General features: G+C 45.9%; 3 protein-coding genes across 3 annotated transcripts in view; 1 reads left to right on the top strand and 2 right to left on the bottom strand.

Moving 5' to 3' along the window:
- The window catches only part of LOC120424566 (serine/threonine-protein kinase ATM), a 53,170-nt gene extending 37,026 nt beyond the window's left edge, over positions 1 to 16,144 (bottom strand). Inside the window, exons 1-11 of the mRNA XM_039588735.2 lie at positions 15,609 to 16,144; positions 15,324 to 15,544; positions 14,681 to 15,262; positions 14,468 to 14,622; positions 12,242 to 13,853; positions 12,043 to 12,187; positions 11,858 to 11,981; positions 10,024 to 11,797; positions 9,851 to 9,969; positions 7,928 to 9,793; positions 7,594 to 7,871 (exon numbers count right to left, since the gene is read on the bottom strand). Of these exons, the coding sequence (XP_039444669.1) occupies positions 7,594 to 7,871; positions 7,928 to 9,793; positions 9,851 to 9,969; positions 10,024 to 11,797; positions 11,858 to 11,981; positions 12,043 to 12,187; positions 12,242 to 13,853; positions 14,468 to 14,622; positions 14,681 to 15,262; positions 15,324 to 15,544; positions 15,609 to 16,101 (7,369 nt within the window). The 5' untranslated portion in view covers positions 16,102 to 16,144. The remainder of the gene's footprint in view (positions 1 to 7,593; positions 7,872 to 7,927; positions 9,794 to 9,850; positions 9,970 to 10,023; positions 11,798 to 11,857; positions 11,982 to 12,042; positions 12,188 to 12,241; positions 13,854 to 14,467; positions 14,623 to 14,680; positions 15,263 to 15,323; positions 15,545 to 15,608) is intronic.
- LOC120424561 (synaptic vesicle glycoprotein 2B-like) lies at positions 1,694 to 3,614 on the top strand. The gene is made up of 5 exons (XM_039588730.2): positions 1,694 to 1,853; positions 1,907 to 2,068; positions 2,129 to 2,291; positions 2,345 to 3,295; positions 3,354 to 3,614. Exons 1-5 carry the CDS (start codon positions 1,763 to 1,765, stop codon positions 3,553 to 3,555), a joined length of 1,569 nt encoding a protein of 522 aa, XP_039444664.1. The 5' UTR covers positions 1,694 to 1,762; the 3' UTR covers positions 3,556 to 3,614.
- Positions 3,598 to 6,446, bottom strand: LOC120424562 (synaptic vesicle glycoprotein 2B-like). Its single transcript, XM_039588731.2, has 5 exons — positions 5,403 to 6,446; positions 5,288 to 5,347; positions 4,909 to 5,233; positions 3,883 to 4,854; positions 3,598 to 3,831 (listed from the first exon to the last, which is right to left on the bottom strand). Exons 1-5 carry the CDS (start codon positions 5,419 to 5,421, stop codon positions 3,639 to 3,641), a joined length of 1,569 nt encoding a protein of 522 aa, XP_039444665.1. The 5' UTR covers positions 5,422 to 6,446; the 3' UTR covers positions 3,598 to 3,638.
- Positions 16,145 to 25,295: the final 9,151 nt, after the last annotated feature.

Raw genomic sequence — 25,295 nt, 5'->3', positions numbered from 1 at the left:
GAACCCCGCGGCGGGCGCTCTAAAAATTCTTTGTGTAAATATGGGTATTCGGCGCCGTCGCTCCGTGCCGTACTCAAACACTTAGGAACCCAGGGCGGCGAAGTCCTTGTAGTTAAAAGGAAGACACTAGTGGTTGGTACTAGCAATAGTGGCCGACAGCTATAAAGTCAACTTCGTTTAACCATTAAAATCGGTGCGTTTTGGTTTTTGCCAGTTTTGAGCCCCTTAACGATTTTTGCATTTTTCAAAAACCTCATGAGCTCATAGTCCGTGTTCCAGGGAACAACTTTGCCGAAGAGTGCGAAAAGATTCGTCCACTATTTAAAATGTTACAGAATTTATAACACCGTACAGTGGGCAAAATGGAACTCAAAATCGGACTTAATTGAACGCGGAAAATAGTGTTTCTTGTGTAAAAAAATTCAGGGAATCGATTGGGAATGGTAGATAAAAATAAAAAAAATATGTAAAAGGCAGTTTATTCTGCGTTTGGAAAAATTGGCCTAAAACTGTTTCTTCAATCTTTTTATTTAGTTTAATTTCTATATCAACATAAATGTATCAAACTATCAAGTGCAAATCGTCATTCTAATGTAAAATTGTCTGATCTTTACGATAAAAATATTTTCAGATTTTTAAAATCTGACCTTACATTTGAAAACGGTCAAAAATGCTTTTATAGCGGAATTGGGGTTAAATGGACCCTAGATGATTTTTGCGGTGCAAGTGGTTATTTTTACTGGATTTCTGGGACATTTTCACATATTTAGGTGCGTTTTGGATGGCCGCATGAAGCCTCCGCTCTAAATACAGACTGATTTTTAAGAAAACATGTAAAAAAGTGGGGAATTGGGGCAAAATTGACCCTTTGCCTTTTCGTGCGGTGGATGAAACCATCACCAATCGATTCCCCCAGATTTTTTTTACATAAAAAAACACTATTTTTCATACCAGGGAACCAGCCGCGTCCAATTAAGTCCGATTTTGGGTTCCATTTCGCCCACTGTGCACCGCCGCTGAAAACTTCAACTTTTTCTTTACTCTTCTCTGGCAGCACTTGCTGCTCCTGCAGAAAAGATTGAGGCAGGCGTCGTGAGCTGATGGTGCTGCAAGAAGAGCTTGAAGAAAAAGTTGATGTTTTCAGCGGCGGTGTTCTTTTTGTAACATTTTAAATAGTGAATGAATCATTTCGCTCTCTTCGGCAAAGTTGTTCCCTGGAACACGGACTATGAGCTCATGAGGTTTTTGAAAAATGCAAAAATCGTTAAGGGGATCAAAACTGACAAAAACCAAAACGCACCGATTGTACGGATTAAATCCCACATAAAATTCAAAGTCAAATTCAATGTCGCAACCAATCAAGCTCATGTTTGGGATTCGGGCTCAGTATATGTACTTAGGGGATCATGCCTGAAATGCCCGCAAAATTGATCGTTTTGTTACATCCTAGTAGGTATGTTGATTTTCGTCTAGACTCTAGAACTATTAGCACATAGCTTGGATATCTGTTATCTGTGATAACACACAGCGCATCCCAAAGAAAGAACCAAATTTCCTCGCACATGTATCACTCGTGGAAAGATACAAAACTTGCATCAAACTACTATCTTGACATGCTGGATTAATCAACCGAGATTTACCTAACTATATTGCAACACGTGTGTTTACGGTGGTCATACAGCTTTTTGATATTTAGGGGGACAAAGAAGTGTTCACGTTGGAGGGTTAAGTTCAGAATCGTTTTATCACTGGATTGCAGACCATGGCTGTGTCAAATTTCAAAAGTGAGGCTGGACAAATTTCATCAAACCAACATGACAAAACTACAATCGACGATGCTCTGGCGCTTGCAAGTAATTCGTATCAATTGGGTATAAAATTTGTACTAATCCAGTAACGATTACAGAGTTTGGTGTGTTCAACTACACGCTGATCATCATTGCGGGCACGATCATAACCGCTGTAATGCTTGAGATTCTCAGTATCAGCTACGTCATTACCGTTGCCGAGTGTGACCTGGAGTTGACCACAAGTCAAAAGGGAATACTTAGTGCCGTTGTGATTCTTGGTAAACATATTTTGAGATTCATTGGGATTCGTTGATTTACGCTGAAATTTCTTCCTACAGGAGTCATCGTGAGCTCTCACCTTTGGGGGTTTCTGGCGGACACCCAAGGTCGACGCGTGGTCATTGTGTCCACGCTGTTTCTTTCGTTTGCCACTACTGTTGTGTCGAGTTTTACCTCAACTTTTATGTGGATGGCAGTGTTTCGCTTCCTGACAGGATTCTTGTACGTACTTGGGATATTTCTATGTTCGTGCGTACTAATCAGAACAATTACAGCATTTCAGGACCGTCCGCATCAATCTACGCATATCTCGGCGAGTTTCACAGCATCAAAACCCGATCGCGTGCCATTATGGGAGCTTCGTTTGTGTTCGGAGCCGGTTGTATGCTTCTGCCAGGAATTGCGTACCTCACGATCAACAACGAGTGGGCGATCGAAGTTCCGTTTCTGGACATAATCTACCGACCCTGGAGGTTGTTCTTTGTTGTTTGCGCTCTGCCAGGGTTGATTTCCGCGATCGCACTGTTAAAGTTTCCCGAGAGCCCAAAGTTCATGGTCAACCAAGGTGATACTGATCGAGCGATCGAGGCTGTTCAATGGATCCATCGTATCAACTCGTTCAAGAAGGAGCCTGCCCTTCAGATAAAATCGATCGTTACAAACGCAAACACTAAAAGTGCCGGATCAACGAAAGGATTCAAAGCGATCATGCAGCTGGTTTGGGACCAGACAGCACCGCTCTTCATGAAGCCATACCTGGTACGAACGGTTCTGGTTTGTATCCTTCAGTTTGGGACGTACGTAACTGCCCATGGAATGTTCATGTTCTTCCCGGGCGTAGTGAATCAAATCGTGACGGCGCAGAACGCTGGCGTAGACAGCAGTACAGTTTGTGAAATAGTTCACGCTGACCGGCCGACATCAGGCAATGAAACCGTCTTGCTAAACTGCAAGCAAACCTTGGAAGAAACGACCTACATGTACACTTTCCTTGCGGATGTGTTTTACATGTTCGGCGTTGGACTCATCACGCTGGTCATCGACACCGTTGGAAGATTGTCTGTGCTGGTATTCGTGTTCGCTTTGTGCGGTATTTCCGGACTGTTGGTAGTACTACTAGCCATCCCTTCTGTATCGATCTGGTTCTACTTGATACTTGTACTGGCTGGTTTCAACATCAACGTGATCAACGCTGCAGCAGTTGATCTATTTCCGACTAACCTGAGGTAAGCCAGCGATTCGATCATCAATACACAGCACTAAAGATCATCCAAACAATTACAGAGCTATGGCGGTCAGCATTTCGCTCATGTTCGGTCGAATCGGAAGCGTTTTCGGAACAAATATCAACGGACTCTTGCTGGACAGCCACTGCGAAGCTACCTTCTGGATCGCGAGTATCATACTGCTGGTGTGCGGTGTACTCTCCTTCTTCGTTCCGGATATCCATAAGAAGGCGGAAGCTAGCATAAGTGTATCACCCTAATACGGATTGTTCGGATACTTTGTTTACTGATCACGAGAATAAAACAGTACAAAACTTTGTTTATTTTGCATTTACTTCAAACCTTACGCCTCAACAGCTTCCTTACGTTTAAGAACCCGCGGAATGAAGAACGCCATCCCGGTGCAAACTAGCATCATGCTACCGGAAGTCCAGAACGACAGCTCACAGTGACTGTCCAGCAACAGTCCGTTCATGTTTGTTCCAAAGACACTACCCAGCTGCCCAAACATCAGAGAAACGCTGACGGCCATCGCTCTGAAATAAAGATTCGATACTCAAACCTTCCTCTAATACCAAAAGTCATACCTCAAATGGGTGGGAAACAGATCCACAGCTACGGCATTGATGACTCCCATAGCGCAACAGCTCAGCAGGTGCACCATGTACAGCCACATGGAAGCCACCGGAACGGTCACAAAAGTAACCAGAATACCCGCGATCCCACTACACGTGAAGATGAACACCAAAATCGGCAATCTTCCCACGTAGCTGATGATCGTGGCAATGAGCGCAACTCCGAGCATGTAGATAAAGTCCAACACGAAGGAATACCCGTAGGTGGTCATGGCTAGCGATCCGTTACAGTTCTGCTGGCTTCCTTCGTTGACGATCAGATCGAACCGGGAGTAGACAATCTCACAGAGAGTGGTCTGGTTGAGACCCACTTCCTGCGCGTCAACTAGTTGATCCAAGATTCCCGGAAAGAACATGTACATCCCGTACGCGGACACGTACGTTCCAAACTGCAGACTACAAACTAAAGCAGTTTTTCCGAGGTAGGGCTTCATAAACAGCGGAGCCGTTTGGTCCCAGATCTTCCTGGCTACGGCGGAGCATCCGTCGGATACACTGATCGCGGAGTAGTTTACCTTGTCGGGATCGGATTCCGACTCTTCGTCCAGGAGTTCGAGTTCAAGCACTGGTTGCTTTCCAAACGTATTGATACGATGCATCCACTGAACTATTTCAAGCGTCTTCGTCTTATCACCGTGATCAAACACGAATTTGGGTGCCTCGGGGAACCTCGTCATAGCCAGAGCACCAACGATCCCGGGTAGTCCACAAACGACCAGGAACAAACGCCAGGGACGGTATTGTATGTCGAGCAGCGGGATCGTGAACGTCCAACTTTGATCGATAACCAGAAATGCCACCACGGGTAGAAACAGACAACTAACTCCTACGACGAACGATGCTCCCATGATGGCCCGAGATCTACTGGCATGACAGTGGAACTCACCAAGATACGCGTAGACAGGAGCGGAGGCACCGGAAATTCTAAACAAATCCTATTAAAAATCAACTTGTTTCAACCCCCAACACAAAACTTACAAAAACCCCGTCATGAAGCGAAACACGGTGATCCACCAAAAGCTCGTCATGAAACTGGAGCATACGGTCGATGTGAACGCTAGACACAGCGTTGGAATGATCACCTTCCGGCGACCCTGCGTATCCGCCAGGAAGCCCCACAGGTGCGAACTGACGATAATTCCGACAAACACGACCGCGCTGAGAATGCCCTTTTCCCGCGTCGACAAGTTCAAGTCGCACTCGGCAACCGCTATAATGTAGCTGATGCTCAGAATCTCAAGCATCGCTACCGCCAAGATCAGCCCGCATACCAGTATCAAGGTGTAGTTGAAGATACCGAACTCTGCAACGTAAACAGTTAGATCGACATATTTTGCAGTCAACGTTCATTACCGACTTGTCAACACCAGCGCTTCGTCGAACGTTACACATTTTCTTGTGACTTTTTTCGAATGATCTAAAATTTGAAACTGTTAGCAGCAGTTAGTAGAAATTCCAATTTTGAATATTACCCGTTCCACATGGTTCCATTTCAACTTCAAGCTTCAAGATGTCGCTGAAACAAACCGTAAAATACGGAAAGGGAAAGACAGAGCAAAGGATCTTTCCAGCAACAGTTGGATAAGCTGGAGTAAATCTTTCTGGTCAACAGATAAAATGCCATTGCAAATCTTGGATGGGATTTCAGGAAGGTTTCTTGAATCCTAGGGTAACTGTTTTCTTTACGTTTCAGAAGAAATGCTGCTTTTAAATAAATAAAGATCAGGTCTATAAAAGGTGCAGAATGCAAAGGTTCCTCGTATCTTTAGTAAATATTTGAACAAGATTAATGATAATTTATGATATTCAGACCAGAACAAGACTCTTATACGTTCAGATGTATCCCCCGCAGTGCGTGTGCACCTCTACAAAGGGAACTAATCTTTTATGTGACGAACTAAAGTGTACTGTTTTGCTCATTCACTTGAAGTCGTCTTTTAGTTGCTACATTCAGTGTTGTACACATAGTTCCGCCATATTTGTAAAATTTCGACGAACGGATTTTTAATCCTACACCCACAATGGAAGGCCGAGCGAGGATAAATTAACCAAATTGAAATGAGAGAATAGTGCGCATTAGATTGCCTGAACCTCTTGCACGAATACCAATAAAGATTAGTGTTTATTCATTGAATGGATTATATCTACAAATTGCAATCACAAATTCATCGAACCGTAGTAGCCGATACTGTAAAGGCACAAATTCGATATGTTCAAGAATCGATTGGGTAAGATTCTCGATCTCGGTTAATCGTTTTGTTTTAAATGAACTTGGGTTATTCTCTGCCAATTCATACGAAATCGGAAAAAAGTTGCCTGTTGAAGTGGGGTCGATTTGCGTGAAACAGCGCGATAGCAAGCCAGAGAGGGTGAAGAAAAGCCCCAAGAAACGTTCCCTCTCTTTTGTTCTGCCGTTCGTAAAGCTATTTCTTGACCTCCTTTCTTTTGATGAGCATACCGGCTTTTAATCTTTACACATTTTTAGTGATTTGTAGCACCGTGAGGAGATAAAAATTTGGTGTCAAATTTGTGTACAATTGGACGCCCGATTAAAAAAAAAACCTAATTTTCATCAAAAAAAACATAAAAAACTGTCAAAAACGAGAAACATGTCATTTTATAGGAAATTCAATGTACTTTTTGAATCTACAATAACCCAGAAAGGTATTTTTTCAAACAAAACATGAATTTATGGGAACAAAAATTATGTGTTTTTGTAACTTCGCAGGGTTACTTTTTAGAGTGTATCAATGTTTTACAAAGAGTAGGCATTTATTTACAAAAAAAAAATATAAACATAAGGGGTTTGCGTGTTTTCTTCACGAATTATCTGAATTTTACGTCCATGATCTTTCTTCTCTCGGATGGGACCGATGCTAAGTGGGTGCAGCAAGTTCTCCTTTCTGTCGGGAATATTTTTTTGCAGTTTTAGAATTTTTCACAATTTTTCAGAAATACATTGGAAAGTTCAATTAAAAGTCGTTCCTCTCTAATCTAATCTAATACTACCATTTTAAAACATTTGTAGTGCGCCATTGCATTAGAATGCATTGAAACATCACAAAAGTTAAAGCGGCCAAGTCTACTGCATAAAGTTTACCGCACTGATGTTTCATTGAAATGCGTTGAGTATGACCAAAACAGAAATGGGATTTTTCCAAAACCGGGAAATTCCGAATCCCGGTCTGGAAATTCAGATTTGGTTGTGGAAATAGATAAATAAACGGTTCAATACCTAGTAATATACCAGGTATATAAAATAACAAATTCCAGAAAAGACTGATTTTTTAAAAGACTTTGAAAAATTTTCTTGTAATTAATGAGTTATTTAATGTTGCGTCACATTGGATTAGAAATTGTGATGAATTTAAAATCCAAAGCACAACAGAAAACAAAAAAATAATTTCTAAAAACTGCTATCCTTGTTTATATTAAAGTGTAGATTATCAACAAATAATAGCTTTCAGCTAATTATATTATTTAAAGCTTGAAAAACATAACACATGTTATGAAAACATAAATTTTATGACTGTTTTAAAAATTTCCCGGGATCCCGAGAATTCCCGGGATTTATAAAATATTTTCTCGTTTCCCGGGAAATTCAAAACCCGGGAAAATTAGACGCCCTTGATGCCCAAATAAAAAAGCAAAATATCCACTCACCGATAATGTTGCCGTACTTGCCGCCCTCGCTGACCGGCAGCTCGACCGTCGAGCAGTGCACCTTGTCCAGCTCGCGGCACTTCTTCAGCACGTCCTGGGCGGTCATCCGGTACTCGCCGAACCCCTTGGCCCCGCCACCGAGCGCCTTGTTCGCCATCTGGATGAACGCCAGGTTCATTTCGCTCATCTGCTGCACCGTTTCGGCAATTTTCTCGCACTTGGCCAGCCGACCGTGCAGCGCTTGAGCTCCCAGCAGCCGCTCGTCGTCCTTGGGCACTCTGGAAGGAAATTTCCGATTAATTGAGGTTGCTAGAAGCGTGCTGTGCAAGCTTACTCTGTCCTCTCGACGTCGGCGTAAGCGTACAGTTGGGCGAAAATGTGAGGCAGCGTGTGGTGCGGATGATCAATCGCGCATCGCTCCAAGATATCCCGTACGATTTTTCCCACACCTCCGATGTGGTTATCCAGCCGAGGCGCAAGTTGTGGCAGCACGGGCACAATCTTGTGCGTCGGAATCACCTTGATACCTTCGGTGACGGTGTCTTCGATTTTCTCGCTGTGGTTTCCCAGCCAAAGTCCAACGAAGCGGAACACGGCGAGGTCACTCTCGATGCTGGTGAACCTGGCGTACGAGGAGTAGTAGAGCAGAGCCATCTGGAGGTACTCGTTCATGTGGAAGACCATCGTTTTCAGCGAAGACTCGTCACGTGCAATGTTCTGTTTCGTGCTCATCCTGGCCCTTCGCAGGTGGGAAATCTTGTCCTTTTCGGTTTCTTTGAGTTTGGCCAGCTCGGCTTCAACCATCGATAGCTCGCGTTTCATGCGTTCCAAATTGGCTTTCTTCGCTTTGAAATCGCTGGAAGTCGAGTGGTTTTTGAGACGAATGAACTCACGATCGGCGTACGTAGCGACAGTGTGCAGCACGACGTAGTTCTTGTCACCTTCCAGACACTTGCTCTGGTAGTCGATCAAGGAATTTGACGGTTGCGATCTTGCCTGACGCAGCGATTCATCCACGAGTGCGGTTGACTGTTTGAAGAAGTTGTCGTAGAGATTCTTCACGTCCTCGACGTTCGTTTCGGCGAGAAAACTTCCGTAAATGCGATAGGCGGCACCATTCACCAGCAGATCTCTGCATTTTCCACCGGCAACGATGCCATTCACCAGCTTCTTGGCCAACAGTTTGTCGCCTACGGCCCAGTTGAGCTGTGCATCTTCAAGCATTACCAGCGACTTGACGTTCTCCGACAAGTTCTGGTTGTTCATCATGGCGCAAATATTCGCCGCCGCCACGTCGTGATGACCTGTGACGCGTGCTTCGTGGATCAACTGGAACGCGGCATGATGCATCGCATCTGGAGCCCACGTTCGCTTAGCTCGTATGCCAGCTGTTTTGAGAATAGCAAGCCGCTGGGACAAAATCAGCTCCATAAAGGAGAAGTCACTGTAGGTTAGCTTGTCCTGCTGAACCCATTTCTGGAGCAAGTCTTTCTCCCCGTCAACGGGGCGGTGGAAGAGAACGCTCATAAAGTCTTCAATCTGCTGCAACAACTTCAACTTGCACAGGAACGGGTAAACGTTCTTGGTGGACTCCATGCTGGCCACCTTCAGCATTTCCGCCAGCACTCTTCTACCCTCGGACACAGCGGCAACGCTGGCAGTTTCGTCCTTCAGCTCCAAACACTTGAGCGCCTTGTAGTGCTGCTTCTCAAACATGTTCTCCCAATCGACCCTGTCCTCAGCGTCCCCCTCCAGCGCCACGCTCCAATCCGCCAGCCGCCAAGCACACTCAAAGTCGACCTCGGTCCGCTCGACCATTCTGTTGGCCAACCCAAACAGGTGAGTTCCCTTCAACGCGTCCACGTAAGCCGACCTCTCGAACGTTCCCTTGCTGCAGCTGGCCGCATCGTAGTGCAGCAATCGCTGGGCGTAGTTCCGCTCCAGCAGGTAATACTCACTGCGGCAGCTGATAGGATCAATGAACGCCTTCGCTGCGTCGTCAATGCCGATGGCCAGGTGCGCCGTTTTCATAATGTCCATCAGTTGGGCGTTTTGCCGGGTGGCGTCAGTCCCGGCACCGGCATCACGTTCGTGCATCGCCCACACCTCGCAGTACAGGACGGCCTTGAAGTACGCGTGGCAGTGCAAACTTGCCCCAGCTATCGTGAGACAGTTGAGGTCAATCTTGTGCTGGGGGTTGCTGGAAGACATGCTTGGTTTTAATTTGTTCAGTCGAGCAGAGCTTTCAATCGCTTACCTTTGATTGTTAAGCCGAACACACTCCACAATCGTCAGCATCAAGTGAATTGTCTCCAGATCTTTACTGAGACAATTGTTGTTGGTGTTGTCGCTGAACATGGTGAAGAATGTGTTCACCTGAAACAATATAATTGTACAACAAATCTAAATTTTAAGAGACTGAAGCCTTACGAAATTCCCAACATCCTCGTTGAGGTTTTTGTCGTGCAAACTCAGAACGATCTGCACCAGCAACGGGATCAATTTGGCTGCGAATGCGAGCTCAACCTCCGCCAGCGATTTCAGCGCCTTGTCTTGAAGGAACTCCAGCAGCATGCCCACCAGCACTCGCACAAACGATTCGTAGCTCGTTGCGGCGTTCAACGCGTCGCTCAGGTTCAATTTCCCGCTAGGGCCAGCTCCAAATATCCGACCATCTCTCTCCGCCAGCACCATGTACGGGACGAGCGTTCGCAGGTTGTTCGCAAGCGCGCGATACCGTCCGATCTGCAACACGTGGCAGCACACGATCGCAGCTTGTTCAGCAACCAGTACGTTCCTGCTGACGACCAGTTGGTTCAGCTCGACGATCATTACTTGAACCAGGTGTTCTTCGGCCTCTTCAGCGCTGCTTGAAGTTTTATAGATTTCCTGTTGAGCGTCCGAACGAAGCAGCATTGTCGACAGATCGACAGGTCCGATTTCCCCAAGGCAGCAGAGCGCTTCGATCCTGTGCTTATCGGTAGAACCGGAGCGGATTTCGTTGATCAGGACGTTGATCAAGCGCAGCAGCGCGTTTTGTGAGCAGTTTTCCGAGAATCCGTCCGAGGCTTGCAGTTCCTCGCAGATTGCGCGCAGCTCGTCCTTTCTCGACGCCAACATGGAACGCATCGTGGTCAACTCTTCAAACTTTAGGCTTGGCAGCTGTATCATCCGGGTAATGTCCTCGGCCAGTGTTAGCTTGTACAGTGACTGCTCCTTGTGCTGTTGCAAGGCTTGTCGCAGCTCTTTGAATGCTTCGTCCTCGGGAAAGTGGTTGAGCTTGCCGATGGCATCGCCGAACAGCGCCTGATGATCAACCACGATCAACCTTAGCACGTGGATGGTTTTGAGGGTCACCTTTTCGCTAGTGTTGTGATCGTACACCGACAGCAGAGACGAAGTTAGGAAGTTCAAATACGGTCGGAAATATTCTGCACACGTCGGGAGTACCTTCTCGAGGAAGCGTTTCAAGCAGTTTAGAACCGGAACGTGCAGCGCTTTGGACGAAACCATCGTGTGGCACAGGAAGTAGCAGATATCGCGCGCCAGGAACTCTTTCAAATGGGTGGAACGGTGCTGGCAAAAGTATTCCTCCAGCTGATCGATCACCGTCGAGTACTGAAACAGAACCTTTATCTTCTCTTCGACAACTTCCGAGCGGTAGATTTTCAACTTAAGATCCAACAGGAGCTGCTCGATCACGGCCGGATGCTTCATGCAGAAATAAGTCACGAGCGAGTACTTGGAGTTGATCAAGCTTTGGTAGTGGGTCAAGCAGCTGAGGTAGTTTTCCACGGTCAGCACGTGTTCGTCGCTGGGGATCAGCACCTCGCGTTCCAACATTTCCACCATCCGACTTTCGTCCTGACAGCAGGCTGTTAGTAGTTTGAGAACGCGCAGATTGTTCTGTTCACCGGAAACGAACCGCTTCAAATCCAGCTGATTGCCCAGCACGTGCTCCATGGCGCTGGCTTTGGCGGTGTACTTTGCCGACATGTTGGCGCAGTTTGCCCACTTGGGAACGAGAAAGGCGACGCACTCGGCGGAAATGGCCTTGATCACATCGCTCGGCGACATCTTGACGATCGCACAAAACTGCTTCAAATCTGCCTGTTTGTTGCACAACAAAGCGAAAGCGATCTCGTTGGTGTACTTTCGAACAAATGTTTGCGCGGACGTTGCGTTCGTGACGAACCAGGGAAATCTGGCAAAAGATCGCGTTAAGTTCCGTTTTCTGGTATGAAGGGTGATAGAGAATGCTTACGAATCGATGCTGTAACCCTTGGATATCCAATCGTCGGCGATTTTGTCCATGTGTGACTCAATCAGCATCGCAGGATCGATGTTCATGGCCGATTTAATCAACTTCAGAGTTGAGGTCGACTTATCTGTAAATTTAAATGAAAACAACAATTATTTGATGATCGCGGTTTTTATTTCAAATCGTACTTTGCGATAGCTGGTTCAGATGAATCTGCTCGATCAAATCCATGAGTGCACGACTGCGTAGATAGTAATTGCCGCAAATTGTTCCACAAATCAGCTGCAAGTAAGCCGCCAAAGTGTTCTGCTTCTCATCTTTCGTCAGCAGGTTCTGAAACAGTCACTAATGTAAAATCAACTCCATGGAGCATGGCATCCAACTCACATCCACCGCAAACGTCACCATGCCGTAGAGTTTGATCTGAAACCGGTAAAACTCCGCCGTCACCTTCTCCGCCGGAAAGGTCCACCCGTCGTTGAACAGGTGCAGCAGGTTCTCGACGGCGCTCGTCTTGATCGCGAAGCTTGGCGCTCCCACCAGTGTCACCATCCGGGCGTAGATCGTCTCGTGCGACTCGTAGCAGTTCGGGTAGGCTTTGAGCAGGAACTTGACTTGGTCGTAGATCGCTCGCTGCAGCCCAACCGAGTAGTTTGCCTTGTTGGCCTTCCGGATGAACGACAGCAGCACCGTGTTGGTATCGTTGAACAGACCGTCGTGCGGGCTGACAAACACCACCAGCTCCGAGAACAGGACGATGATCGCTTCGGTCATGGCGCTGTTCGTGTGGTGCGATCGGCAGATGTCGCGCACGTAACCAAGCACCCAGTCGGCGAGGAAGAAGGTCGATCGCTGCCGCACAAACACTTTGCACATCTCGAAGATGTGAAACAGGTCGAGGTTGTTGTCGATGTTGAGCGTCACTTTGTCGAGGTATGCCTTCACCTCGTTGGTGTTGACTCCGTCGTACTTCATGTAGTGCGCCAGAACCAGGAGGAGATTGTGCTGGTTTAGTTGTTCCTTGTTCAGGGTGGCGAGTTGCAGGGCTTCAATGTGCCGCGAGTCGCGATCGGGAAGCTTCTTGGCATGCTTGAAGATCCACACGAAGAGGCAGGTAAAGTTGCTGATTCGTAGAAGTTGACAGATGTACTCGTGGTACGGACCCTGGAAGATCGCGAGCAGTTTCGAGGAGATTTCATTCAACTCCATGGCGGTTGGGATTGTCAATCGCTCAAACCCAAGCTCAACCTCCTGAATCTTGAACATGGTCTTCTTCGTGATCAAGCATTTCTCGAACGTGTCCTTGTTGAGTGCGCCATGAGCTAGCAAATCGTTGAGAATCTCCAGGTAGAGTTCAATATCACCCAAGATGTTGATCAAGCTCTTACAAAGTGTATCACCTCCCGTTGGAAGCGTGTGCTTCTCGAAGCTCAACGCAGTACACAGCATCTCAAAGTTCTTCTCGTGAATATTGTACGTAACGTTGGGAATCTTGCCAGACGCATCTTCCCCGCACCCTCGAACAACCAGCAACTTATCGACATACTTCAGCAAAATGTTACTCTCCAGGTCACGAATCTGTTCGTCCAACTCTTCATACTTGCCAGCCGAAGACTTCGTCAAACCCTCTTCCCCGCCCTCACCCACCAGTTGATGCTTCGTAACCGAACAGTTGACCGAAATCGTCGCCAGCAGCTTAACGCCCAACCGTTCCCGGTTGTGCAGGATCCCCTTGGCCTGGTTCTCGCGCGACTTTGGGAACAAATAGCCGAGCAACCTCTCGACGCTGTCCTGCACGTCCCCGAGCGCTTCCAGCGGCACCGATTCCAGCAGCGTACGGATCGTACCGACGGTAACGTTGGTCCGCTCGATCGAATAGCCGTAGAACGCTTGCAGTAAGCCGGTTAGAAACGCCACCGACGGATGCTTGCGGTGGGCGATCAACAGCTGCAGAATTAGATGGTTGTCGGGGGCGAGCTTGTTGTTGGACGTGCTGCAACTGTTTGGGAAGTTATCAGTTTTGATTTGATGTGATAACCAACAGGGCCACAATGGTGACCTATGTAGGGGTTGCCTAGAATTACAGTGGCTCAGACTTAAAGGGAGCATCTTCAAATTACTGCCATATCATGGGCCAAAAGGGGGTAGGTTCGACGTGAACAAGCAAAATCACTCACGGTGTCCTCAGGGGAACAGAATCTCCTTCCAACAGTAACCTCCAATAACTCCGAAAATAGTCCGAAAACAGGGCTCGCACCCTATTGGGTGCCTAACAGGGCGCGACAGACAGCTGGAAACTGACAGACGTCAATAGATGTAGTAATAAGACAATTCTTAAGAATTGTACAATTATTACACTGTTTTCCCCGTGTGATGTAGTTCTGGTCTTCCACTATCCACATCTAGTCTTCGCCACTACAGCATACCGTCCACTGCCCTGATGATCCCTCCCCGATCCCCGATGATTCTAACTACTAATAAATCATAGATGAGAAAAGGTCAATGCGGATGGAGAGCAAATCGACCTCAGACCCTCACAAAAACTGATAGTAAGTGTGTGTGTTTGGGAAGTTATAAGTTAAAATAAAATCTCAACCGCAATTAAAAAATTACCGAAACGCAGCCTCGATAATCTTGTGCCACTGCTCGGTGCAGAAGGTCGTGTTGATCATCGATGACTTTTTGAACGAATCTTCCCGTTCGTAGCTCAACAGCGCGGAACAGCACTGATGGAACGCTTTTAACTGGGAAGAGAGCTGCAGTTTCGGCTAGAATAAAGTAAGGTTGATCAGTCGACCCTGAAAAATTGTTCCCAGCAATCCTTACCTGCAGACAGCTCAACAGATGCAGCAACGGCTGGTAGTCCTCTTCGCACAAAACCGCCGGACAGCGACCGACAATCTCCGCCAGGACGATCAACCACCGCCAGTTGGGCTGGCTAGACTCCACCTCGATCAGATCCATCAGGCTCTGCAACTTGTTGGCTCGCTTGACCTTCTTCACGTTGCTACCTCCCTCGCCGTCCGGCTGGCTCCAAACGTCGTTGTTCCAGAACATCACGTAGCACAACCGAGCCGCGAACGCAACAAACCCATCCACGAACGGAACCTCCCGACCGCCCACCGATCCGTGCGAGGCCGAAACGTGCGCCTTGATCTCGGACCCGACGACGAAGTAAAAGTTCCGCAAACACTTGTACCACTCGGACTGGTCCGCCGCGTACGCCAGATGCTGCCCGGAACTGTCCCCGAAGTGCTTCTCGGGACAGTGCACGACCACGGCCAGGTGCATCAACCGGAAGAAGGCCGCTTTGGTTTCCTCGTCCGCCTTCGGTTCGTATGCCTTCACCACGCGCTGGGCAATCTTCTCGGTGAAGGAGCAGATCTCGTACCGATAGTCGACGGCAAGCTGTTTGTGGGGAATGCACTTTATTATTGTCTCAAAACTTGAAGTAACGATTCAAACTTACAGCCGAAACGCACAAGCCGGCCACCTTGATGAGTTCGTTCTGAACCTTGCCCCGATCGCTCTCGGATATCATCTTCACAAGAGGGTTCAAGAACTTGACAAAGTGCCCTTGCACGGAACAATTCTCAAGACTTTTCCGGACGGCGATCGCCAGACAACCGACCACGGTCTGTCTCGCAACCCGTCCATCGTCATACAGTTTGAAGCATCGTGTTAGTATAGCTACAAAAAAAAATCATCCCTTAGTCCACGATCACACTTCCCCCAGCCCAAAACTCAAACCTACCAATCCACTCGTCATACGTGATCACAGTCAGGTCCCACTTGGAGTTCAGCACGTGCTTCTGGAGCACCTGCACGTAGCATACCCCAAAGTACTGCAGCATAGCCGGATCCCCCAGCACGTCCAGCGATCGCCGAATCAGCTCCGAAAACTTGATCTGCGCCTGGCCCCGATTCATCGCCAAATCGACCACCTTCTGGATGACCTTGATGTAGATGTAACTCTTACCCTCATTACTTCCTCCAGTCGCCGACGACGACCCCCCATCAATCAGCTTCCGGTTCTGCTTCTCGGCGCCGTGATGGGCCGCCTCCAGCACGTCCTGCCAGTTGGTGTCGAACTTTTGCTCCGCCATGTACCGCAGGATGTCCTCCTCGCGGTTGGTGAGGATCAGCTCCAGCCGCTCGAACGCCTTCTGGCGCATCGTTACCTTGTCCGAGCGCATCTCCGCCAGGATGCAGCACAGGTCGCGGTCCAGCACGGCCAGCGAGGACATTGCGGCGGCGGCTTGGTTGTCGGGGTGGGCCTGTGACAAGCGATTAAAAAATCAATAAAATTTAATAAATTGAAATCAAAAAAAAATCTTTACAAATTTTCCAAAAAAAAATCTCATATTTTCTAAATAAAAAATATTAATGTGATTTTGGAACACAATTCTAAAATGTACAAAATTCGCTTCGCTTCGGTGATTGAATTCTGGATTTTGTCATATTTTTGCGTTGATTATCCAATTCCAAGTTTTCTAGGAATTGATAATTATGATTGGGAGTAGAATAAATTCCACATGATCCAGATGTTCAACCCACCCGCTTCCATCTTCACCGAACGCCAAGGACAAGGATAGCGGATTTGGAAGCCGGGAATTGTTGATCTTCCACTTTTTTTTTTTTTTTTTAGTTTGAGTAGTTTGTTTATTTGAAATCATCTGACCCGGTGGTCTCAATGAAGTTTGGTTGCTTAAAACTAATAAGAACTTTACAAACATACATATAGTCAAGTTATCAAAACATAAATTTAAACAAAACATGATTTAACGGCTAGATCTTCTTGTTCTTGATGCACGTTGTTGCGGGTTTTCAGCAGGACGAGATGAACGAGAACGATCTCGGAGTTCAGTTCGAAGTCTTTCCAAAAATCGGCTCACAGGTTCGTGGAAGTCGAACAGATGGTAAAACTCGTTGAAAGCTGTGGCCAGCGCACGAATAGGGGAGTTTTCCGCATAAACCGTACGGACCAACGGGCGTGAGAGGAATCCAGGGGTTGGGCGTAGATTCCTTGGCTGCACTCTGGCATTTAACTGGAAAAGAAGATTAGGGGAGTCGATTTCAGAGGTAATAACTTTCGCAGCGAATACAGCCCTTGAGATTGTTCGCCGGTTTTGGAGCGTCTCTATTCCAAGCAGGTTGCACCGAGTTTCGTAGCTTGGTAACTGAGCAGGATTATTCCACGGGAGGCGTCTCAGAGCAAACCAGACGAATTTCCTTTGTACACGTTCAATGCGATCGATCCAATTCTGGTGATAGGGTGCCCAGACAACTGCTGACGTCTCAAGGTGCGATCTCACAAGAGCACAGTACAATGTCCTAAGACATAACGGATCGTCAAATTCTTGAGCAGCCTTGAACATAAAACCAAGTTTCCGGTTGGCTTTGTCAATTACGGAAGATAGTTGCAGGTGAAAATCCAATTTCAGGTCAAGAAGTACACCCAAATCTTTGACAACTTCTAGGCGTTCCAGCACGTGAGAACCGAGATGGTAATCGAATGTGAACAATTCTCGACTTTGTTTCCGGTTGAATGATATGACGTAGCATTTTGCGGAGCTGAGTTCCAGGCGGTTGTGCCCGCACCACTCCGAGAATTTGTCCAGCCTTGATTGTAGCACGTAACAGTCGGCCAACGTGTCGATAGGGATGAACAGCTTGAAGTCGTCAGCGTAGGATAGCTTACAGTTTCCGCTAAACAGGAAATTGGCGTCGTTGAAGAACCCGGAAAAAACTATTGGGCCGAGGTTGCTCCCCTGAGCCACGCCGGAGCCGTTGGTAAATTCCAGTGAAACGGATGCGCCGATCTTCACCTGGATGATTCTACCCTTGAGATAAGATTCAAGCCAACGGCATAGCATCGGCGAGAAACCCAGTTTGGAGAACTTTTGTAGTGCAATATCGTGGTCAATCCGATCAAAAGCAGCTTTCAGGTCCGTGTAGATTGCATCGACTTGGCGTCCCTCGGCAATGTTATCAATGCAGAACGATGTAAACTCGAGCAGGTTAGTGTTCACCGATCTCTTCGGCATAAACCCATGTTGTTCCGGTGCAACGTAACTTCGACAGTTAAACAGGATCACATCGCTGACGATAATTTCTAGAAGCTTAGAACCGGAACACAAAGACGTGATCCCTCGATAGTTTTCAATGGAACGCTTTGAACCTTTCTTGAAAATTGGAAACATGAAAGATTTCTTCCATGCTGTTGGAAATGTGGCTTGACGCAAGGAAAGGTTAAATATAACCAAAAGTGGCTCAATCAGTTGATTTGCACAGCGCTTGAGAACAGCAGAAGGGATTCCGTCGGGTCCTGGTGAGAATGATGACTTCAACTTCTTCGTCGCCTTCTCTATCATGTCACGTGAAATGACAAACGTGTTGATGTCGACCAAATCACGGGGAACAGCGTCAAGATGATGAGTGGAAGAAATGATTTCGGGCTCCCGGAATACGGACGAAAAGTGTCTGGCAAATAGTTCGCATTTCTCGTCGTTTGTAGTTGCAGTCGAATCGCCCAACGCCATCGTTGCAGGAAGGCCACGTTCCTTGTACTTCGATTTTACAAAAGTCCAGAATTTCTTGGGATTTCGCCGCAGCTGCGATTGGGTCTTACGGATGTAGACGTTGTACCTGTAACGATTGTATCGGCGGTAACGGGAACTAGCGGCGTTGAAGGCCAGTTTCGTCATACGGCAGCGGCGCAGGGTGAACGTTTTCAGTGCAGCGGCACGTTCTTTTTTCAGGCGTTTAAGACGAGCGTTCGACCATTCGGGTTTAGGCGGAGTTCTGAATTGAGGAGTGTGTTGGGCAAGATGAAAATTCAATAGGTTTGAAAATTCCCGAACAGCTGTGTCTACGTCCATAGCAGAGGTAACAGGTGTCCAGTCAATATCCGCCAGAGTCCTTTGCAGTTCGTCGAAGTTAGTTCGTTTGTAGTTCAATACCCGGTCGTTGTTGTCTACCTGTACAAACACGGTCCTAGATGCGTCAATGTCAAACACCAGCGCTGGATGGGGGGCGTCCAGAGGCACGAGTGGCTCGTCAGCAGCAGCAACTACGGTGCAGTCGTCGTCACTGACAAATATCAGATCTAGGATGCGGTTACGATCGTTTTTCACCAGATTGCATTGATGCATGTTGCAGTTAGCCATTCCATCTAACATTACTCCGTGCGTGAGTCGTTCTTTCTCGGTTCTAGTACGCGTGAGCTGCGGATCGACGTAGGATCGGTTACCAGAAAGGTGCTTCCAGACTAGGCTTCCTTGGTTGTAGTCACCTGCAACAACAATGACGTCATGCGGTCCGGCGATACGACGTATGTTTTCGATGCAGCTAAGATGCTTCTCCATCAGCTCGGTCTCAAAACGCTTCTCTGGGGGAAGGTACCAGCAGCCGACGAAAATTCTCTTACTCGGAGTGCGAATTGTGACGAACATCTGTTCAAGATTCTCGGCTACAGCTTGGACGCATTCAACAGAATCGAGAGAATTTCGCACGGCGATAAGGACACCGCCCCCGACTTTTCGCTTACTGTTTGCAGGATTCCGGTATGTATGGTAGACAGAGAAATTGTTACCAAACAGTTGGGCCGAGGTGACTCGACCATCAAGCCAGGTTTCGGTTAGGAGAATTACGTCATGATCACAGTCGCAGCATGACAGGAAGAAATCGTCGACCTTCGTATTCAGACCCCGTACATTCTGGTAGTAGAAACGGATAGGTTCGAAGATAACGGGTTGACCAGTACTGGAACGTCGACTGTCGTGGTGTACGGGTGTCGTCGGATCGTCGCTGTGTACGGGCGTCGTCTGAACGTCGCTGGAAAGCAAGCGGGGATCAGGGTCCAGCGCGTAACCGACTTGAAAAGCAGCTTGGTACTTGCCTGCGTTTGGTGTTTGGAAGACCCCTTCCCTAGAGCCGAACACAGGGCCGGGACGACTTTGATGGCCGGAACGTGATGAGTCGCAGCAGTGCGGTGGCACGACTGTGTCGGGAGGGTCGGGGTCTTCCATGATGCGGATGGGCGGGCGTCCCGGGTCAGCATTGTCGGTCGATTGTTGAGAAGCTGCATCCTGACTGCGATACGCGGAATCCTGACGAAGCGACTCGTTTGTTGAAACGTTGCTGGAAGTTAAGTGGGCATCAGGGAGCGAGACGAGATCATTTTCAGCATACGGGTACTTGCCTACGAGGTGATTTTGGAAGACCCCACGCCTTGGACCGAACACGGGGCCGGGACGACTTGGATGGCTCGTACAAAAGGCGTAATTGCGGGAATGCGGTGGCACGACCGTGACGGAGAGGCGGAGATCTTCCATGTAGCATGTAGGCGGGCGTCCCGGGTCAGCGTTGTCATTCGACTGTTGAGAAGCTGCATCCTGACTGCGATACGCGGAATCCTGACGAATCGACTCGTTTGTTGAAACGTTGCTGGAAGTTAAGCGGGCATCAGGGAGCGAGACGAGATCATTTTCGGCATACGGGTACTTGCCTACGGATCGATTTTGGAAGACCCCACGCCTTGGACCGAACACGGGGCCGGGACGACTTGGATGGCTCGTACAAAAGGCGTAATTGCGGGAATGCGGTGGCACGACCGTGACGGAGAGGCGGGGATCTTCCATGTAGCATGTAGACGTGCGTCCCGGGTCAGCGAAGCTGGCGCGTACTGGCGATACATTTGGAGAATTCCCACAATCCCACGCTGACCGAACGCCGCTTACTCCGCCCGGTGCTTCTTGAGGGATCCTGGACTGAGAGCCCCCAAACTCCCACGCTGACTGAAGGTAGTTTACTCCACTCGACGGTTTTTGACGAACCCCGAACTTTGATCGTCACCGGACGTCTTACGGTCGTAAAAGATGAACTCGCGGAACGAAACGCCGGCAGGCCAGTTGTCACCGTCCAATGCCGTCTCTTCGTGCTTCAGATCGACTCCAACTTTGAAGGAAACGGCACGTAATTTGCTGATGTCCGCGTCCTTCTTCACCAGCATCTTCACGTCGATTATCTCATCGTCATCAAACGAGAGACACTCACGGACCATTACGCGAATGTCATCTTCCGTTACGGTGGGCGGAAAGCTCGACAACCAGATCCACACCATGTCGTCGTGACCATCGGTGGTGGGTAAGATTGGCACCGCGGACTTCATCACCTTGCGACCAACCGAAGCCTTGGGAACCTCTGGCTTCACGGACGAGGAAGAGCTACGCCGTCTTTTGTTAGATGGCCAAGTCGGTTCAACCTTCGGGTCAGGAAGCTTGGACATCAACTGGTCAATCTTTTCGTTGGTTTCGGCCAGTTCAGCTTTGACCTCTTCGATAGCCTTCGTCTGGGTTTCAGAGACAGTGCGGAAAGCTTCGCAGAGGGCCCGGAACGCAGTGCGGTACTCGGGGGTTTCCATGGCCTTCATACATCCGTCGCAGCGCCAAAACAGGTTCGGCACATCCTGCACTGACCTCATTTTTAAGAAGATAAGGGACAGTCTCCACGGTATCCTCAAGTAAGTTTCGCTCGGGTTTTGACAGTTTTTATTCTTCGTATGTGTTCAATTGAAAAGCTCTCAATGGAAATAAAATGTTCAATTGTCATGAAGATTCAATTTTAAATGCACCTAGGAGTTTTGCATTCAACTTGTAATGCTTTTCCAATTCTTGGATTCAACTTTATCTTTATAAAGGACAAGGGATCGAAACCCGCCGGGAACTCATGTATTTCAATCATTTCAGAATTCAATGAGTTCACAACTTTCTCGTTGGGAGCAGATTGGAATCGAACCCAGGACCATCCGCTTACAATTCAGCCACGACTGCTCGCCATAATAATAAATAATTGAACAAAATAAAAAAAATAATTATTGCTTAGCATTAAAAATATGTTCCCTTACATCCATAACAAGCTCGAAATGCAACAATTTTCCTCAAAGCGGGGTTAAAAACTTTCAAGCAAAACAAAAAACTTGATTTCAATCAATCAAAGTTAGACCAATCCGAACGGTTAAGCTTTCATGCTAAAACTAATGCTAATTTTATCAACAGCCCGTTCAACGCAGCGCTACTCTGATAAGCGACGAACCGTCGTTGATAAAACATTTCCAAGAATTAATTAAACTTGCAGATTGCTGTACCGTATCAAACCGTGAGACATTTTAAGGCTAGTGAAAAACTTTACTTCAATTAAATAATAAAATTAATATTTTTTGTCTTCTGATAAACATTTTTGCACACTTTTTCATATAAAATAAAGTGAATAATGAAGTGAAGTGTTGGGATTATGGGTTGCAGGATTGAATATGTAATAAATTATTAAATGAGTATTTATTATAAGATTGATATAATTCATAAAAAAAGATTTAAGAGCGCAACAAAAAGTGCGCACCTTCATGAATATTGCCTTGTTAGCAGACAGATTGCGGATTGAGTGCGAGAGCGGGCTAGCGAGAGAGAACAACGAGCGAGAAAACAACGAGATGCGCGCGGCCGGCGAAAGAGAGAATGAAGATTGTCAAATCAGTTTTGTGGTTCATTTGTGTGGAATAAGACGTGTTGTTTGTTAATTGCAAAATACATGTGTTTTTATTATAAAAGAAAGTTCCCGATCACGACATGAACCACACAGCCCAAGGTGACTGTAGGGTAGCGTGGTTCACGTTTCTATGAAAAAGACAAAAGTTGTTATTTTGTCTTGCATCAACCGGAATTTCGTTCTTTTATGTCCCCAGAAGCACTCCTGAAAATTTGAGCCCATTTGGTAAGGTCTAGGAGCTCCAGTTTTAATTTGAAATTTATATGGGATTTTGATTTATTTTCCATGGGAAACTATCTTTTTTTACATTGTATTAGGATTTTTTTTTATAAATCGATGAAATGACTTGATTATTATAGTAGGAGATAGGTTTTGAACTGGGGAACAACTTTGTAGAACATACCAACATGCTAGGAAGTGACCCTTTAAAGATACAGATACTTTTAGATGGTGGCTTTTGAAGTAAAGCCCCTTCAAAAGCCACCATCTAAAAGTATCTGTATTTTTAAAGGGTCACTTCCTAGCATGTTGGTATGTTCTACAAAGTTGTTCCCCAGTTCAAAACCTATCTCCTACTATAATAATCAAGTCATTTCATCGATTTATAAAAAAAAAATCCTAATACAATGTAAAAAAAGATAGTTTCCCATGGAAAATAAATCAAAATCCCATATAAATTTCAAATTAAAACTGGAGCTCCTAGACCTTACCAAATGGGCTCAAATTTTCAGGAGTGCTTCTGGGGACATAAAAGAACGAAATTCCGGTTGATGCAAGACAAAATAACAACTTTTGTCTTTTTCATAGAAACGTGAACCACGCTACTGTAGGGTTATGGGTTACAGGATTGAATATGTTGTAAATTATTAAATTAGAATTTATTATAAGATTGATATAATTCATAAATAATAGTTTAAGGGACAACAAAAAATGTGAGAGCGGGCTAGCGAGAGAAAACAACAAGCGAGATGCGCGCGGCTGGCGAAAGAAGAGAGAATGAAGATTGTCAAATCAGTTTATGTGGTTGATTTGTGTGGAATAAGACTAGCGGTTCGTTAATTGTAAAATATCTGTGTTATGAAGGAAAACCCCCGATCACGACACTGACCACTGCAAAAAAAATAACATTGACAAACAATTTCCCCACCATTTTAAAAAAAAATTAAGAGGGGCCATCCATAAACCACGTAGACACATTTTAGTAATCTCAACCACACAACAACAAGACGTCCGAAAAGTTAAGAAAAAACCAAGACCAGTGTTTATTTGTGAAAAAAAATAATTAAAAAACAGCAAATTTTTGCACTTGCAACTTCTGATCGTAAATTCTTCCAAAAGATACCGATAGAGGGAGACGATTCTCGAGATTTTCAAATTCCCGGGAATCGAGAGTTGAATTTAGCCATTTCCGGGTGCCAAAATTTTAAATGAAAAGTAATAAATTTGTTTCTTTTCAATGAATTCAGTTACAACCAGGGATGGAATAATCACAAAAAAAATCAATTTTGCTTGTGAGCTTTCTTCACTCGCAAAAGAGAGAAAATCAATCTGTTGATGATTTTTTGTGAATTTCCTTGTCAGCACCACATAAAATTATTTGTTTCGCTTTGTTTACACACATTGTCCATCTACAAATAGTGGTAGGGCATTTATCGACGTGTGACAGTGTAAGTGTAGTAGTGAAAAGGATGTTCCGCCGAATAAGCAAGATAATGATTTTTTTTTTAGCTTTCTTTTACCGATCTTTCGTGCGCGAGAGAGGAGAGCCATGTTCCCTTCGGATTTTTTCTCTTGATGAACGTCCAAAGTTTTTCTTTTGATGGTGATTCTTCCATCGCTGGTTACAACTAATTCATACTAATTCTATGAAACGTTAATATAAATAGCCTCATTATTCTGAGGGACTATAGAAAACCTTTTGATTTTTTTCTGAATCTGCTAATACAAAATGGTTTATTGAGCTTTTTAAGACTCAAAATTGTAATTTAAAATATTTACGAATCTTAATTCGCACTGAGTGATTTTTCAAAAGTTGCACAAACTTGATAGGCGTCGTCCATAAAGTATGCCACGCTCTAGGGGGGGAGGGGGAATCTGAGCAAGTGTGACATTGCATGTTATAAGTATAAGAAAAGCGTGACAAAGGGGGGGAAGGGGGGTTAATTTTGGCCGACTTTAGCGTGACGTACTTTATAGATAAAGCCATATTAGATTTTTGTAAAAAAATAACTAATACACTGCCGCTCTAATCTGGTCCGTCCCATATGTAAAAAGTGAGTGCTGAGATAACGCTGTGAGAAACCCAAAAAAAGTTTCACCATTTTTCACGTTCTAAACTAAATATTTCTGTATAATTATTTATACAGTTATTTCAATATCAGTCTTAAAAACGCAAGTAGGGGAACTATACCCTTTCTCAGCCTATTTCTATTATCGGCCTATCAGCACTTTGATCATGAATTACAGCTTTCATAAAGTGTTTTTGACTGTTTCAAACTAATAAATAGCTCAAATAAAAGTGAGCAAGCAACTCTCCATTGTTGATACATCTGAAAATGTTGATTAATAGCGAAAAATGGCAAAAGTGATGAGAATTGGTCGAACGGCTTAGAGTGATTAAAATGGGCATATTTCCCCTACCATAAATTTGATGAAAAAAATTAACAATTTGGAGGTAAATTTGAGAAATTTACAGCAAGAGACCAACTTGACTTTATTTGTCCGTATATAAAGGCAAGTCAGTTATGATATCAAGGTAGGCTTGAACATTTACAACACAGTTTCAACCTGGTTCAACTGTCATTTCCAGGTTTGTTTTGGTTGTTTTCTAAGTTAATAATTATAAAAAAATGTTTATTTCAGATTTATTTGCTTTAAATAATGTATTCAATAAAGT

Source organism: Culex pipiens, chromosome 2, assembly GCF_016801865.2.
Source record: "Culex pipiens pallens isolate TS chromosome 2, TS_CPP_V2, whole genome shotgun sequence".
In the NCBI taxonomy this organism is placed as follows: Eukaryota; Metazoa; Arthropoda; class Insecta; order Diptera; family Culicidae; genus Culex; species Culex pipiens.
This window is presented reverse-complemented; position numbering and strand designations above follow the sequence as displayed.